We start from the raw sequence: 17,959 nt of genomic DNA, 5'->3' as shown, positions 1-17,959 counted from the left end.
TGTTGCTATGGTTACTTCATCAGGTGCTAGCAATTTACGGTTTTGCGACAATAAAACTTTAAAATTAAGTTTTATCCTTTTTAAACGTTTGTAAACACTATAAAATGTACACATATCATGTACTGATTATATCTGTTAAGAATAAGTATGTTTGTCTATATAGCTTGTTTCCACAAATGAATAAAAAGTAAAAAAAGGATAATTCAATTGCGACTTTTATCTCACAATTTGAACTTTTTTTCTCACAATTGCGAGTTTTATCATCTCTGCGTGATATAAACTTGCAATTGTGAGTTATAAAGTCAGAATTGCGTGTTATGAAGTTATAAAGAGATATAAACAATTCCGTAATTCGCAATTCTGACTTTATAACACGCAATTGCGACTTCATATCACAATTATGAGAAAATAAGTCAGAATTGTGAGATAAAAACTCGCAATTACGAGAACAAAAGTCGATTTGTGAGTTTATATCTCTTTATAACTTTATATCACACAATTCTGACTTTAACTTGCTATTGCATGTTTATATCGCAATTTTGACGTTATAACACAACTGTGAGAAAAAAGTCAGAATTGCAAGATATAAACTTGCAATTGTAAGAAAAAAGTCCGAATTGTGAGATAAAAAGTCACAATTATCTTTTTTGGCAGAAACAAGCTTCCATATAAAGGAGACGACATACAAAGAACGAGGCCCAATCTTTCCTACATGACCACGAACACAGATTTAATTTAAATTTAGGATATTGTTCATATGCCTCTGTCCACATTAGCCTGTGAGAACATGAAACGCTTGGCTGTGACATCATCAGTTTTATCTGCTGCTAACAACAGTGTCACATGACTGTATCTGATTTAATCTCTGTGCCCTTTCTTCACACAAGCCAAGCTTCAAGAAATACCACCCAAGAACGGACTCGCCTGTCAAAACAGCCATCAGGACAAAGTGTGAACTAACCAAAGCCAAGGGTTGGCTGGTCATTGAGCAACCAAATAGCCTGAATTACATGCAGCTGACATACTGTGACCTAAACAGTCAAAATACAACAGAAGCACTATGATCCATTCTATATGTAGCCACCCGTGCTTTGACAATAGTCTTTTCTCATTATATCTTGGCTGCTGCTGTCTTAAATTGATGCAGGTTTATTTTGAGTAGATGAAATGTAAAGTACAGGTACAAAAATAGCTTTAATAAGTCATTAAAAATGTACTCTTATCAACTCAAAAGAGTGCATTTAAGAGTTATATACTACTATATACAAGTGCATTTATGGAGCTTTCACAGTTCACTCTGACGGTACAGTACATTGGATTCAGATTTTGGCTTCAGGTTCTGCTGTTTCGATGTCAGAGAATGGTACAAAATCTGGATGCTTCTGGTGAGGAGGGAGGCACGGAATCTTCCGGTAGCTTTGGAATGCCATCCAGAACTTGAAGTTTTGGCAAACAGAAGAACACACTGCAGAGGAAACGGCACAAATCTCAAGGTTAGACTTTAAGGTGAGACTTGGCTCCCTAATGAACGCTTGAAATGAACCATCACATCTTTGGTCAGCTCTTTTTTTAGTAAATTATATCTTCTGGCATAGCTATTAACTTGAGGCATAATGTGATTTTGGAGACAAATTATGCTGTATGGCGTTTTATAATAATTAAAAGCTGTAATTAGCTGATTAGTTTTAATCAATCCACTGTTTTGACAGCAAGTTATTAAAAGCTCAGTGGTGTTCTATATACCCTTGTGGAAAAGAAGTGTGGTTAACTGTATTGAATGTGCACTTGTAGTGTACTTCAAATCTGAAAAGTATATTTTTAAAAATATGTACTTGCAGATAATATATTATGTTGTAAATAAAAGACCACTTAAGGGTATTTCCAATCCACTTTTCATGTTTCTTTACACAGTTAAAGGGATAGTAGAACAATGACAAGTCTGTCATCATTTACTCACCCTCAAAATGTTCCAAACCTGAATTAATTTTTCTTCCGCTGATCACAAAAGAAGATATTTTGAAGAATGTCGGTAACCAAGCAGTTGATGGGACCCAAAAGACTACCATAGTATTTTCCCCCCCCATACTATGGAAGTCAATGAGGTCCATGAACTGTTTGGATGCCCATGTTCTTCAAAATTTCTTCTTTTGAAGAATTCAAATATATTCATTGGAGCACAGACTTTGGTCTCTTTTTTAAAGAGGACACTTAGCAGATTATTGTTTAAGTTTTTTTATTTTTAAATGAAACAAAACAGTTATACAACTTTAAGTTTATTATTATGAAAAATGCATACAAATACTCTTTTTAAATTTTATATGAAATACATGTTTTCCAAAACATGTTTTAGTCTAAAACTGTGAGAAAATCAAAGTCATAAATCTAAACAAATTGTGTTCCAAATCTGAGGTTGATTTCTCAAAAAATAAACTTTTTAGTTAGATTTTGTTTGGGCGCAGTACCAAAGGTTTCCACTAATTGAAACTCGCTTCCCATTCGTTTCCAATGCGGTCATTTTCGACTGTGAACAGTACAAGTGTGACTATTTTTTTTCAGGACCATTTAACCTTTTCGAATCATGTCCATAACAAGGGCCTTTGCCAAGTTTCATACCATTCCAATAAAGTAAAAGATTTCTCTCACCGTGAGCGGTAGTCCTCCTGAAACTGGCAAGGGTTGCATTTGAGGGTCAGAGATCGGAGCGGCGCGCTCCTCAGCAGAGACAACTCGCCCAGAGAGGAAATACTGTTTTCAGACAGGCACAAGTGCTGGATCTCAGGAACCTTTGGCAGCTGACGAATGGACGTCAAGTTGTTCCGGTGAAGATTCAGGATTTTACATCTATAACACATGCACACTCTCAATCACAAGTTTTGTTAGTGATTGTAATGCGTCCCAATGTTCTGCCTCGTATAACTCACACAAAAAATTGCATGAATGATAAAATATTAAAGCAAGCAGTATTATTCTAAAGAAAAAATACAAGCCAAATATTTCACAAAAAAATGTATAGGTAACGTGTTGATCTACAGTGAGGAGAAAAGTATGTATATATATATATATTGAAATGATATTCACTGACACTAATTGCAACCAAAGTGTCCAAAATAATTTTGGAGCCACTGTATTTATGTTTCATTCAGTACAAAAATGTACTGATTATAAATGAAATATTATGATATTAGCAATGCAACTCTTTTATCAGAAAGAGACATTTTCAAATAAAATAACGTGATTAAAGAGGCTGAGTTTGATGCTGATACATAATTAACAGTTTCCTTCTTACTGTAAAATAAACTCCTCATATGAGATTACAGCACACAGCTAAAGTTGCACTACATGTATTTTTACACAGCCATACACATACTGTTACCAAACAACTAATGCAATATAATAGGACAGCCTCCGTTAAAGAAAGATCAATGGGAATTTGTGTTATTATAACCAACCAGATCTGCGCTCCATCACAACTCATGACAGTGTCATCAGTACTCAGAGTTACCTTCATGTGCACTATCTTGCAGTTATTACAGTCTAGAGGTTAGTTTGGTACCTTGGCAGTCTGACAGAGCTGAGATCCCTCAGAGCGTTATCCACCAGCTGCAGACGCTCCACCCGGATCAGTCTCCTCAGGATGCGGATGAAGTTCTCCAGCTGGTATGGATCTCCCAGGTCCTGATAAGACAAGTTCAGCACCTGCAGTCACAGAGACAGAACTTTGAATGCAATACGAAGCTGGATAGACAGAATTTTTAGCATCAGTTTTCAGTGTCACATGACCATTCCGAAATCATTCTACAGGTTTTCTCAGTCGCTTCGGTGCATTTCTCAAATCATCCTTAATATTTGCAAAGAAGTACGTGCATTCTCAAAACAATTCGTACAAACAGCACCACACATTGGATTACCTGCAAAAGCCTGTAACTTTTTTAAAATCTTTAGTTCATCTCTCAAAAGTAAGTATTTATGTCAATGAACATATCAGTGCCATCAGAATGAAAATACAAGATACAAGATTCACAAACAAGATAGTCAAAATGCTTAGTCATGTTGTCAATAAAACACTGCATTCTGTTAGTATTACCTGATGTAAACTATGGCAACAGTTTGGATGACAGTTACTGTATTGAAATGTTCAAAGCTGCGCTTCTTCTGTATGCCATATATCCATTTCAAAAGTACAAATTTACGCACTACTGTACGTGAGTTATTGATTGAAAGAGACTGGATAGGATTCACAGTTACACTTTTACTAGTGGTCTGGCAAAAAAAACATTACAATATTATTGTGATATAGAAAAGAAAAAGAAATTTCGCACAAAGGCGAAAATACAATATTAGACAGGCAAACACAGGAAAGACCCCTTAGGCAGAAATTTCCTTTTGCATGCACTGTGTGCTTGCCAATTGAAGGTTCATGAGATGCAACTTTGAGCTATTTCAGAGAACTGGTTTCTCATTGTTTGATCTACATTCTCTTCATTAGTGAAAGTCAAGATTCACCTCCACAATTCATCAATGCATGGCATATTTACAAAAAGTCTAATAGAAATGTGTAGAAAATATGGTTGACAGTTTATGACAACTAGATCAACCATTTTGCATTTAATGACTTATACGATGAACTGATGACTAGATGTTTTGAGGGGTAAGAAGACTATTGCACAGAGAACTATTTAATACATTTTGAGCAACATGGCATTAGCAACTGTAGGAAACCGCAGACAATTTTACATAATCAATTGCATGAATTTACTAAAGCAATCACAACTTGTTCAAAAGAATGAGAAACTGCTTTATGATGTGCAGAAGTGACTAGATGATGTGGAGGTTGAACAAGTAGTTTTGAGAATTTCATTTCTGATCTGAGAACTGCACCAAAGCGAATGAGAAAAACTGTAATATGCTGATTTGCTGCTCAAGAAACATTTCTTATTATAAGCAATGTTGAAAAAAGTTATGCTGATTAATATTTTTGTGAAAACCGTGATACATTTTTTTCAGGATCCTTCTTTGATTAATATGAAGTTCAAAAGATAGATTGGATGGATGGATGGATGGATGGATGGATGGATGGATGGATGGATGGATGGATGGATGGATGGATGGATGGATGGATGGATAGATAGATAGATAGATAGATAGATAGATAGATAGATAGATAGATAGATAGATAGATAGATAGATAGATAGATAGATAGATAGATAGATAGATAGATAGAAGGATGCTTGTTTGGTGTCTCACCACACAATTCTCCCAGTTCTCCTGAAGTCTCTCCTCCCATTTCTGTCCTTCATCCTCTCTCCTCTTCCTCCTGCCTCCTCTGAGAAACATGTCTTCACTGTTAACAGACAGCTCGTCTTCAGCAGGTCCTGTTTGATGACATCACTGATTGTCTGTGTCCAGTGATTATATGCCACAAAAAAAACTATAAATGCATAGTGACCCAGAATGGACTCTTACCCTCTCTGACCCTGGGACAGGCGAGCTGGTCTCCGCGGACATCATGCTCCTCGAGCCAGTGCCACGAGGCAAACCTGAACCGGCTGGATGGCAACTACACAAAATAAACGTAATGACAACATTCAATGTCCATACAGTATAGACAAATAAGGTGTCAATCAAACCACACATGATACTTTGCAATCATATTGACTTTGAATTGGCTTACTGGTGTGGCAACAATGCCAGAGTCTGGAGTCAGTTCCACAGAGAAAGGAGTGTGTGTGTCGCTTAACTCAGAGTAGTGCGAGTGAGACTTCGGAAAACTTTCACTGCTGGTGTTCACTCCAGAGGAACTAGACAAAGAGAGACTGAAGTCATTAACAAACATTACTTCGGCCTCATGCTTAACATTCAAATTACATTCAAATTTGAATCGATATACAAATATAGCTATTTGACTTCACATTACCTTGCTATGATAAGCTTTATACAAATAAATAATATTATTAATGACATATAACCAACTAATTTCAATAAATTTGCACAAATATTGACAGATCCTTGGCTGTGGCCAAAAACATAGTGAGTTGACTCCCCCCAAGATCATGTATATACTGTATATAGTGTACTGGTCAAAAGTAAAAAAAAGACTATTTTTAATGTTTTTGAAAAAAGTCATAGCCTATATATGTAGTATATATATGTACTATATATATACACATACACACCACTAAACTAGGAAATCCCCAGCTCCATTTTTGAAATTCCGTTCAACATATGCTACTGCAAAAATTAAAAATGTGCGGTTGTTATTTAATGTTTTTTTTTTATTATAATTAATTATTAGCCATACTTCCTTTGTTCGTTCGTTCGTTTGTTCATTTATTTATTCATTCATTCAGATTCAATCATATTAAACTACCACTTAATTTATCAAATGACACACCATCCTTATAGAAATTAGAATCATAGATTCGATAGAACACCTACGACACATGTTCCTGCCTAGGGAGCTCAGCAGGCATTGAGACACATCCTCTGTGTGTAATAAGAGCCCGTGCGTCCTTACATCCGCTGGGCTGAGGTTCTGGTGTAGATTACCGTGAACTCTGCACCCTGATCCGGATTAAAGTCACCCACGCCACCCGAGCACACCCGCACATTATATCAGAACAGTATAAGATGTGCTCATGTTAACGCTGTAATGGCTATTGATGATGTGCTAGGTTTTGTGAAGCTGCTACTTGTAAATACACATTATTTTCACTTAGTGATTCATTACAATATCATTAAATATTTGTAACATGGACATAGATTACATAATGTCATACTAATGTTTTAATATAATGTCTTAATAACTGTGACAATATCATAATTACCTAAAGCCTATTTAGTCCACGAATAAAATTGCTTTAAAGGTAGATATTCATGTTCCAGTGGTAATTCCCATAAATTATGCAGAAAAGTAACTATAAACAGTCTTCCAAACCTGAATGAAGCAGACAGATCTAAAATAAAAGCCAGCTGATCATGCGTTTTTGTTCCAGACAGTGTACAGAAAAAAGAAGAAGAAGAAGAAGAAGAAGAAGAAGAAGAAACAGCAAGACATCTCCATGTTTCAAAACTTTTCCTACCTTTCGGACATGTCCGTAGGTTCTGACAGATCCCTTTGGCATTTGACATGCAGTGAAGAGTATTATTTACAAGGAATATAGTGCGGTTTCCCATTGATGATGGATGAATAGTGTGCTAAAGTGCGACAGGTGAGTGTAAGCTCTGCGCATGCGCGCAGCAGCGTCAGCTTCAGTGATCTGCGCACGGAGGTCAACTAGGGCAGCAGTGTGTGTCTAAGGTTGCACTTCAGTGACTTTTGGAAAATGCAGTATATCAATACCCCTTTTATGTGGTCATCATTGTCATATTGAGATTTGTACTTATGAAAATGAATTTGTCACACCGCTAGACCATTTAAATAAACTATAGAGTGAGGGAAAACAGTACAACAGTAGGCTAGTGTGTGTGTGTGTGTGTGGGGGGGGGGGGGGGGGTAAATGTATAAAAGTATACATTTACTGACAAATCAGAGCAGTTTTAGTTTATAAGACATGCCAAAATAACAGTAGATATTGATTTTCCAAAAAAATAGGCTGATTTTCCATGCTGAAAATCAGCCTATTTGAAAAATATTGTTAGCTGATGCTAACTGGCTAGCTAGCTAACTAGCTAGCTGATACTAAATTGAGGGGATTTTTAAATATTATGTCCAAATATTTTTATTCAACCACCAATTACATTTGATGGAAAACCAACGGTTGTATGATAGTGGGAAGCGTTTTACCCATAGATATGGTTTTACCCCACTAGATTTGGGAAAAAAACTTTACTGCTGAAAATTGTATCACTTGAGATCAGTTTTCTCTTAGGTACGTCGCCAGTGTAAGCTTCACAGTGAATTCTTCTACTTCACTCTTGTCAATTTAGTCCATAGCAATAACAAAAACGTATCAACTTTATCTATTGGTATCTACAGGCCTGAGCGGCTTCAACACGCAGTCTGTCAGAGACGATAAATACCTAATAAAACATAATTGACTCTCAAAAGCATATATTCGTATTATATATATATAATATAAATAAATAAATAAATATGTATATGTATATAATGACTTTTTCTGCAAGATATATTGGTGAGCCTGTAGGTGGCGACAAGTGACAATCTTTATGAGTGAATTATTCAATAAACCGATTCGTTTACAAAACTGATTCATTCTAACTTTAGATTGAACTAATTTGGTACCAGGTGCTAGGTGAATTTTGAAGGGGCTAGAAAGGCTGATGAAGTGGGCAAGGATGTACTTTAAGCCTGCAAATCAAGATCTGTAGTGCTGAAGAAGGGGAGAGTCTCAGATTTAGATTCTCAATAGAGGTTACCAAATCCCAACCATCACAGGTAATCCTGTTAAAATGTATGCAGCACTCAAGGACAAGGCAGCAGTAAGAGGTACTTGTGGGGAGTGTGAGCAATGGTTGCAAAAGTCGACAGGAGTGGTCACCCAGGGCGGTTCAAGACTTGGATTTATCAACATGGCATACTACCAAGAATCATCTGGCCACTGCTGCTATAGGAGTTCACAATTGCCAAACTTGATATGGTAGTCAGTCTGTTCTTGCGACGATGGCTGGGTCTCCAAGAAATATTTAGCTATGAATGGGAGCTTCTGCAAACTAAGACTCCCCTTGACATCTATTGAAGAGTTTAAGGTAATGCTAATGTGAGAGGAGTGCTGTTTCAGAACCGAACACAGAGCTCCAGCTTCAATAAAGCAGGTTATGGCAGTGGCCATAAATCACACTTACAGTGGACAGTGTGCTTGGACTGCACAAGAACGGATTGTCTTCATCATGGCTGGAATCTTCTGCAACAGCACAAAATACTTTGTTCATTTGTAAGATTTATCTGCAAGCAACTCAAATTGTGATAAAACATGAAGTAGTTTCAATAGAGTTGGTCTTCAAATAGACATTTTACTCTGTTTGAACACTGCTTTGAGCACCTTCTCTCGCTTTGGCATATAATCTCACTTAATCACGCAAAATTACGCACTAGACATATTTTAAATGTTACTAACCTGACTGTTTACATTTACATTAACTCCACCAACATAAGTGCACCTATTGTCAGTAAAGTAATATATGTTGCTTGTCTTTGAAGTGGATTGTTATAGTTTTCAATAGAGGTTATCTTAGACATCAAAAGTGTGTGCTGGCAGTGTGTGAAACCATAGGCTAGACTAGAGGCTTTTCTGTATCTATATTTTGGATCAATTCTGAAATGTCAAAACTTCTGTCACTAAAGTTACACAAGACGACAAGTTGAAGACATTCATCTTTATTTCTGAAATAGAGAATACAGCGGGTATTTTTTCAATTTTTATACCAAATGCACTCTCTCTTGGTCTGCCTGAGTCTCCATGGCAACAGCGCTCCACTACCTGTACATTCGCAATCTTACATTAAATCAAAAACTCATATTTATATAATAAGGCATATTAGTATGTCAGCAGTAGTTCAGCCATGTACAAAACCAAACAAAGGTGGTGGTGGTTGAGGGGAATAAAAGACCTTAAGTGAGTCTACATATAGAGAAGTGCACAAATCCTTGCAATAAATATCAACGTTTTCTCTACGTAACACAATAGCAAATATACAAGAGAAGAAATACAGGAATTACAGGAACGAATTATGCTGGTGTGGAATAAGACGTGATTGAATGGGAATACATGGAATGGAGTGATTGCATAGTGTCGGCCCAGATCCGGGCCACATCTGGTACATGTGGATTCAACGCGTACCAGATGTGGGCCGCATCTGGGCCGACACTATGTTGCTGTCTGGGCGACTTCAAATATTTACAGCTCTGTATTTCCTGGTACGGTTAAAGCTTATGAGTATCAAAACACAATCACTTTCATAATATAAATATCTTGTTTATATAATATTTTCCTTTGTGTTTAGAAAACCATGGCAAAGTAATGAGTTTGCTTTCTGTGATGTAACTCGTGGTTGGTAGAAGATAAGCATGAACTCGGCTGAGTGTCAAGTTGTGATTGCTGGGCTTTTACATGTCAAAGTTGTTGTCAAAGGGCTCGATGACTTCAGGATTCATAACCCTGCCCATAAAGAGGATTGATCCTATTAGAAAACAAAATAAAAACAATTAATTAACAGCACAACTGATAACATTCACAGAAAAAAAAAAAACCCACAATACTAAAATAAGATTTGTGCTTTATATATACACATTACAATACCATTCAAAAGTTTGGGGTCAGTAATTATTTTTTATTTTTTTTTAAGAAATGAATACTTTTATTTACACTTTGTATTTTTGGACCTGAAAAAAGTATAACGGTTTTCAGCATTGATAATAATAAAAAATGTTTCTTGAGCAGCAAATCATCATATTATAATGATTTATGAAGGATCATGTGACCCTGAAGACTGGATGCTTAAAATTTAGCTTTGCCATCACAGAAATAAATATAAAACAGTTATTTTAACATGGAATAATATTTGGTAACACTTTATTTCAATAGTCCACTTTAGACATTCTACTAACTATAAATAACTTTGCAACTATATGTCAACTAACTGTCATTAGAGTATTAGTAGACTGTCTGCTTAATATTTGCAAACACTTTATTTTGATGCTCCCCAACAGACATTCTACTGACTATAAGTAACTTGGCAACTACAAGTCAAATTATTCTACTAACCCGAACCCTAACCTAACAGTCTACTGACAGTCTACTAATACTCTAATGAGTGTTAGTTGACATGTAGCTGCAAAGTTACTTATAGTTAGTAGAATGTCTAAAGTGGACTATCGAAATAAAGTGGAACCTAATATTTTACAATATCATTGTACACGGCCCTCATCTGGTACACGTGGATTCCACACTGTCCAGATGTGGGCCGGATCTGGGCCAACACTATGTTGCTGTATGGGTTTTAACAGCAGTGTATATATTGTTGTTTTCAATTTGTGTTATGGTCATGGTTTTTTGAAGATGGCATGTACCTGTTTTTCTGTTTCTGATGACGAAGAAAAAAGGGTGGTCAGCCATGACCTGTGGGTAAAGCACCAGCGTCCTCGTCAATGCTATCATACCTGTGGGAAAGACAAACAATAGTGGCTCAGTGATGTGAAACATTTCTTTTATTTAATTAAAATTTTTTTTTAATTAATTTTAATATTTTTTATTCAAATTAATTGTAATATTTTTGTGGGGTTTAAAATGAGGGTGTACAATCCTTGGGGAAAACCTTTAAGTAGTTTGGCATGATCTTTTGGTTTAAAATATTAATATTTAAAAAACTGTTTGTTCACTAAAAATCCGTTGTTTAGCGTCAATGCTGTGTTAACAACATGCATAACCATAAAACTGGGAATTATATTCTTCCTTCAGGCCCTCAAGGTTAGTTGATCAAATTTGTCCTTGTTCTGCAAAATGCTATTTAACTGGTATAACCTAATGAAAAGAATGGACACAAAAATGTTCTCCAAAAATAAAAATCTTTACATTCAAATTTACAGAAGCCACAAAAAGGTCCAATAAAGTGCAAAGTGCAAATGTTTTCGGGATCAACCCTTCATCAGTGCCATATAGTGTAAGCACATCTATTGACGAAGTATTACTGTAAACATCCTAATACGTGTATTGGCACAATACATTGTCACATTTAAGAGCAAAGTCATTATCACATATAAAAATGAGTAATGGTCATATATTCATATAAGTCCCTATATCCTCTAGGTATAAATTAAGAACTGGCCATGAATTGATTTTTCTGTGAAACAATTTTTGTGCATGGTTTACAAAGATTGTGGTGCACATCTGTTTTGTATATTTGTGTATATATATTTCTATCATTATTGAAATATATGGGTCATGTTGGTTTATTATAATTTCATAAGCCTATAACTAAGGCCTAATTGTCCAACTGATATTGGACATTTAAAATATACATCTAATGTTTTCGTTTTTTTTAACATCTAAGCGGCACATGCCTTATTTTAAAATCCTTTTCATAATTTCGGACTTCCTTGTTTGTTTTTGACATCAATACAGAACTGATATATAAAAACTAATATTAAAAGGATTTAACCAACACTACATGACGACTCAGTCAACCTTTTATGAACCTTGATTAAAAAGACTTGTGTTGAACAGGAGGGGGCGCTTTTAGCTTGTCTGAATGTACAAGATTCTCAAAGCAATTTACTGCAGTGAGAAAAAAGCGTATAGAGAACAGACAGAAAAAGGAAGGATGGGGAGGAAAGTTAAGGTGCACAAAAGGTAAAATTGAGAAACAGTGATAAAGGGGAGACTTGAAAAGGGAAAATTTGAATTAGAAATGCAGATAGAGAAAGAATATTAAATGTGTAATGTAATTATAGTAGAATGTGCCAGTAAAATAGAGATTAGTGTCACCTGATCCTGCGGCCCCCTCGGCCCCTTCCTCCGTCACCTCCAGGTAAGCCTTCTGCACAGCCTTCCCGATAAACAGATCCTGTCCATCTGTAGACAGACAGAATATGTAAATAAAGAAGATTACAGAATCTGAATATGCAAAGCAAGTTATTTCCATTTATTTATGAGCTGGTGTAATTAGGGATGCAGAGCAGTGTAAAAACACATACAGCTCATTCACAGATTATAGTTTTAAGGGCATATTTAGCACTGAAATAGAACAATTGATAAATTGAACATGAAATTTTTTATATAATAATAATAATGAACATGAAACACATGTAAAATAAAATACTTTTGAACATGAAAAAAATACTAAAATAATAATATTGAACATAAAAAAATATATAAAATAATAAAACTGAATCTGACTAATTGAAAAATGAATCAAATTAAAACAAAAACACTTTTGTTATTTTCACCACACCCAACACAGAAAACAAGATCATTTCAGCTGAATAAAAACGTGCTGTATGCATATATGATCATCACAATTAGACTTAATAATAATAATAATTATTATTATTATTATTATATAGCATATGCAAATAGATAAATAGAACGTCTTTGATGCTAAAAATGTGGGTGATGCTTGTATGAGCAAAAGTCGGCACAACAATAGCTGGGTGGTTGCCAGAGAAAAACAAGTGTGTTACATCCTGTCCTTGAGCTGTCAATCACATTTTGATCATCTGCATACATGTTCAGAATAACAAAGCGTTCTCATAGGTCAGTGGATTTGTTTTATCGATTACCTGTCACCTCGGTTGTCATGGCTGACAGATCGGCATCTTTGGTGAAGATGTTCTTAATGCCCAGCTGCTGCAGTGTGTCTCTCAGATCGATCTTTTGTTCCACCTTAAATCTAAAAAATGATCAGGTCAGTGTGAACTTTGTCCAAAAACAACAATTACACAGGTTTTACATAAATCAAAAATCATTTATAAATGAAATGAAAACACCTGGTAAAACAGAACACCGTGCGGCTCACCTGGGCAGGTAGACCTCCACCTTCTGCCTCTTGACGTTGTTGGCCCACTCCTCCAGCAGCTGGGCTTTGATGATGGGCTCCAGGGTGGCCAGAGGAACCTCCTGACGGGGCAGAACGATCATCATGCTCATGTCTTCTCCTTCATAGACCATCTCCAGGACCTGGTACGCTCCACCCGCCTCTGTGGTGCCATCGCTGAACTCTCCTGATGATGGAGAACATGGCGAGGTTAGTGATTATTAAATCTACTGAATGATGGAGCCATGTTACTTTAGTATGATTGAGATACTATAATACCGGTAGCTTTCATTCATATGTTGAAGTTTCATTTTCATTTTAGTTAAAGTTTTAGTAATTTTGTCATTTTTAAATGTTGGTCCTGGAAGAGCATTCTTATCAACTAAGTATGGCATTTAGCAGGATGTTTTGAAGTTCTGTACTGAGCCATTTCCAATGTCCTCGAAAGCTAAGTTAGGCAATTTCAGAGAGGCTAGCAATAGCAAGCTAGCTTTGAAAGCATGAGATCCAGCCCTCCCTTCAGAGCGTCTCCAAAGCCACGCCTCCTTCAAAACACATGATCACAACTCACACAGCAGCGTCATCTCATGTCTCAAAGCACATAACATTACAATAATAATGAATGTGAACAATTTAGAGAGCTCTTACTTTTACCCCCTGACTGCTTAAAATTAATTTCGGCGTTGATATTGATGACATTTATCTAGACTATATATATATAGAAACTCATAATTCCGAGTCTGAGGATGTGAACAGCTCCAGGCAGAACGTCACGGGTTGCCTTCTCTTAATTATGCTAGTTACGACAGGGAACTACGTGAACGCAGCATACGCTTGATGTTTTGGTTCAGGAGGAAATGGAAGCTTTAGCGTTAAATTCTGCCAGGAAGACTCAATTGCTACGTCACTTATTACCTTCTCATCTATCCAATCGTGTTCTAATACTTGCGGTATAAAAGACCAGTACTTACACATGTCTGAGTTCGCAGATGCTGACGCTTTCATTCACCTCCATCCTCCCTACCACCATCAAGATGGTTCCTTCCCCTCCATCCTCCCCACCACCACCAGGATGGTCCCTTCCCCTCCATCCTCCCCACCACCACCAGGATGGTCCCTTCCCCTCCATCCTCCCCAGCACCACCAGGATGGTCCCTTCCTATACCTCCCAGGGGGTCAGCTGCGCCCCTGCCTTCGTCTTCAGGCAGGAAATGCAGAGTCCGGATCCTCGGATTGCGAGCTATGGACGGGGCCTACGCTAACGCCAAAGAACTTTATTGACAGCAGATTTCTGTGCAACAACATTTTTTGGTCCTGAGACTTCCACAGACAATATATGTACATTTTTAATATTTAGACCACTTCTATTATTGATTGCTATCAGGATGCAAAAAGAGTTTCAACCAGTATAACAAAAAGTGTTTATGAAAAACATTACTTACCCTGAGCCAGAATATAACAAAAAGTGTTTGTGAAAAGCATAAAACCTAGCTTTAATGTGACTCTGCTTTTCCCGTTTTTAAGAGCTAGAGAATGCAAATGTTGAAGATAGCTCTGTCTCTCATTTACCTTCATCTGTCTTTTTTTGTCGAAGAGATGGATGGGACAAGCGCACTGCAGTGATTCTGTGGGATCTGAAAGTCTCAGCCTGACCAATCCGCAGTGAGCCATGCATACTATATACCACTGCTTTTGAAGAACATCTTACCATGACTGCATTTATTTGTTAAAAATACAGTAAAACTGTAATACTTTGGAATTTTTCAGCAATTTAAAATGATCTTCTATCTTAATATACTTTAAAATGCAAATTTATTCCTGTGATAGCAAAGCTGAATTTTCAGTAGCCATTACTTTCAGACTACTCTTTTCAAGCCAATATTCATACTTTCATTTTCTAGTTAAACTCCTGCAATCACTCCATAGGAAAAGACATACAGCGAATTAACAAATAATAATAAAAAAAACTAATTCAAGCCTGGTCTTACCGTAGTAGAAGTCTCCCTGCTGGTACATCATCAAGGTCTGAACTTCACTGCCATCATCCTTGGTGAAGGAGAAGGTTCTGGTGTTTTCTGGTCTGAACTGGTTCTTCCAGCTGCCCCTGAAGTACACAGCATTTACTAACATGATCATGTTGGAGCTGCTGAAGTCGTCGGCAGACACCAGGTTTTGGACTTTGCCTGCAACAACAACAAAAACCCAGACTGAAAAAAACGCTGCATGTCACAATCCTCTCTTTCTCGGAACAGGAAAGACGGCAAGATCTCTTCAGTGGCATAAAATCATCTCTCTTCCAAAGCTCTGGGATTTGTGCTGGTATCTGACAGTCCTCCTGCGAAGGCTAAAGCTGACTGTGAGAAAATGGATCTGCCTGGAAATGGATTGGAAATGTCATTATTATGCAGAATATGACTGATCTGCCATTATCTACTTTAATGTCCTCCTTCACTAAAGTCATAGTAATTCCTCTTAATGCCATCTATTCATTTTGAAGAGAGTTTTACTTGAAAGTAAAATCATTCTAAATTGGATTACACGCTTTGTATTTATTCAGTGGTTAAATGACATATATATTTCTATATAATATATTTGGGGAAATTAATACTTTTATTCAGTAAGGATGTAATAAATTGATCAAAAGTGACAGTAAAGACATCTATAATGTTACAAAAGATTTCTGATAAAAATACATCAAGCTATTTTCAACATTGATACTAATAAGAAATGTTTCTTTAGCAGCAAATCACTTTCTGAAGGATCATGTGACACTGAAGTAATGATGCTGAAGATCATGTGACACTAGGGTTGGGTATCGGTTGGGTTTTATCCGATTCCAGTACCTACTCGGTATTTTTTAAACGGTTCCGGTGCTTAAACGGTTCTTAAATCGGTACTTAAGAAAATGAAACCGTACACACTTTATAAAAAAATAATACCCTTTAATTTACAGGGCCAAACTGGACACAATATCAACTTAAATCTTTAAACAATATAAATACAAGTAACATATGGTAATAATAAAACCAATATAAAATAAAAATTCATATTTACATAATATCAAATGAAACAATATTGTATCAAACAATGTAATAATACTGGAGATTAATAGAGATTTCTAGCAGGCAGAGCTGCCAACTCTCACGCATTGACCGTGAGGCTCACGCAAATGACCCTTTTCACACAGAGAAATCGGGGACAAAGAGGACACTGACACCGACAGACAAGACAGAGAAGGTTACTTTTGATATGGAACAAATCCACAGCTGTCAGATTCTGTCAATATTTTAACGAGATTCACACAATAAATAACGTTTTGGCTCTTTGAAATGTGACAGATCGCTGTAGCGCGTCAGTTCAAACGCCACGTGATACAGCAGCCTACAAATCCACTGCTTCTTAGCTACGCAGCGTTGAGTGAACCTATGAAAGAGAACATCTCTGGTTGCTGGTGTAACATGAACGGGACGCTGCCAAGCTCCTCGCGCTGCCGACCAGCTTCCTTTTTCGGCAGAGAAATCAGAGGAGCAGATGGCGCGCGCGCGCCAACATAATATGACGACGTAAGTGCGTCGATGCGGCGCCCGCGCCATCAGCCAATGAATTGGCTTGATTCTATATGGGATTCAGACTATCGGCACACCCAGAGGGCGTTCTGACACGTAGTTTTACACGTGAAATGCAGCCAAACCTTGCGAGAAAGAGCGCGCATGCGAGACAGAAGAAACTGTGCGCCAAACTGTGTAGCACACGCGCGGCGGAGAGGGAGAGAGCGAGAGACCTTGTGTGTGTGTGTGTGCGTGTGTGCCTAATGAAGTCAGGCACCGAAATCAGGCACCGAAATTTTCGTTCTTATTCGGTCTGGTTACTACCGTTTACGTCGGAACCGGTTCCCTATTGGCACCGAGTTTCGGTACCCAACCCTATGTGACACTGAGTAATGATGATGCTGAAAATTCAGCTTTGACATCAGAAATAAATTACATTTTAAAATATATTCAAATAGAATACAGTTATTGTAAAAAATATTTTACAAAAGCACACAGCCAGTTTGAATACATTTTTTCCTCAGTGGTGTAAGATGACTTACTCTCCGTGTGGTTCAGCACCCAAGAGTTGATGCGTTCAGCTACGGCTGCTGACTCGCTGAAGTCCACCGTCTCCAGCTCCGCTTTGAAGTACTTCTTCATGAGCTGCAGGAAGTCCTCATTGAAGTGAACCCCCCTCTGCAGAAAGAGGGAGTTGGCCAGCCGGACCACGTACTGCTCTTCGTCAGTGGACAGGGCCTGGGTCAAGTTACTCAGCAGAGAGAACTCCTCATCTGGAGCAGGTGAAGAGAACAAGAAAATGCTTTTGTATTATATGCTGCAATAGTAAGGTCCGGTATTAATAATCTCTTTAAAAATTCTAAATCTATTTAGAAACTAGGACATATTTCACTCCAAAATAAAAAAAAGTAAAATTTCACAT

General features: G+C 37.1%; 2 protein-coding genes across 2 annotated transcripts in view; both read right to left on the bottom strand.

Annotated features, from left to right (window-relative positions):
• Window positions 1–1,262: 1,262 nt before the first annotated feature.
• LOC130078650 (uncharacterized) lies at window positions 1,263–7,199 on the bottom strand. Its single transcript, XM_056244226.1, has 7 exons — window positions 7,081–7,199; window positions 5,673–5,799; window positions 5,465–5,558; window positions 5,246–5,373; window positions 3,554–3,696; window positions 2,644–2,841; window positions 1,263–1,465 (listed from the first exon to the last, which is right to left on the bottom strand). The coding sequence occupies exons 1-7, from the start codon at window positions 7,089–7,091 to the stop codon at window positions 1,354–1,356; spliced, it is 813 nt and encodes a 270-aa protein (XP_056100201.1). The 5' UTR covers window positions 7,092–7,199; the 3' UTR covers window positions 1,263–1,353.
• A 2,115-nt stretch (window positions 7,200–9,314) lies between these two features.
• The window catches only part of serpini1 (serpin peptidase inhibitor, clade I (neuroserpin), member 1), a 37,853-nt gene continuing 29,208 nt past the window's right edge, over window positions 9,315–17,959 (bottom strand). The window contains exons 3-9 of the mRNA XM_056244223.1: window positions 17,580–17,810; window positions 15,478–15,672; window positions 13,472–13,676; window positions 13,236–13,345; window positions 12,442–12,528; window positions 11,028–11,117; window positions 9,315–10,138 (exon numbers count right to left, since the gene is read on the bottom strand). Coding sequence (XP_056100198.1) covers window positions 10,065–10,138; window positions 11,028–11,117; window positions 12,442–12,528; window positions 13,236–13,345; window positions 13,472–13,676; window positions 15,478–15,672; window positions 17,580–17,810 — 992 coding nt within the window. The 3' untranslated portion in view covers window positions 9,315–10,064. The remainder of the gene's footprint in view (window positions 10,139–11,027; window positions 11,118–12,441; window positions 12,529–13,235; window positions 13,346–13,471; window positions 13,677–15,477; window positions 15,673–17,579; window positions 17,811–17,959) is intronic.

This window comes from Rhinichthys klamathensis, unplaced genomic scaffold (genome assembly GCF_029890125.1).
Source record: "Rhinichthys klamathensis goyatoka isolate OS25496 unplaced genomic scaffold, OSU_Roscu_1.1 h1tg000945l_1, whole genome shotgun sequence".
NCBI classification, from domain to species: domain Eukaryota; kingdom Metazoa; phylum Chordata; class Actinopteri; order Cypriniformes; family Leuciscidae; genus Rhinichthys; species Rhinichthys klamathensis.
Note: the sequence above shows the minus strand (reverse complement) of the source record. Positions and strands in the feature narration are given on the sequence as shown.

What these genes read in the sequence shown, in the direction of transcription:
- LOC130078650 (XM_056244226.1), bottom strand. An exon ending in CTGGCATTGTTGCCACACCA is followed by an intron (nt 5,559 to 5,672) that starts GTAAGCCAATTC and finishes TATTTTGTGTAG; the next exon opens with TTGCCATCCAGCCGGTTCAG. An exon ending in AGCTCTGTCAGACTGCCAAG is followed by an intron (nt 2,842 to 3,553) that starts GTACCAAACTAA and finishes CATGTGTTATAG; the next exon opens with ATGTAAAATCCTGAATCTTC.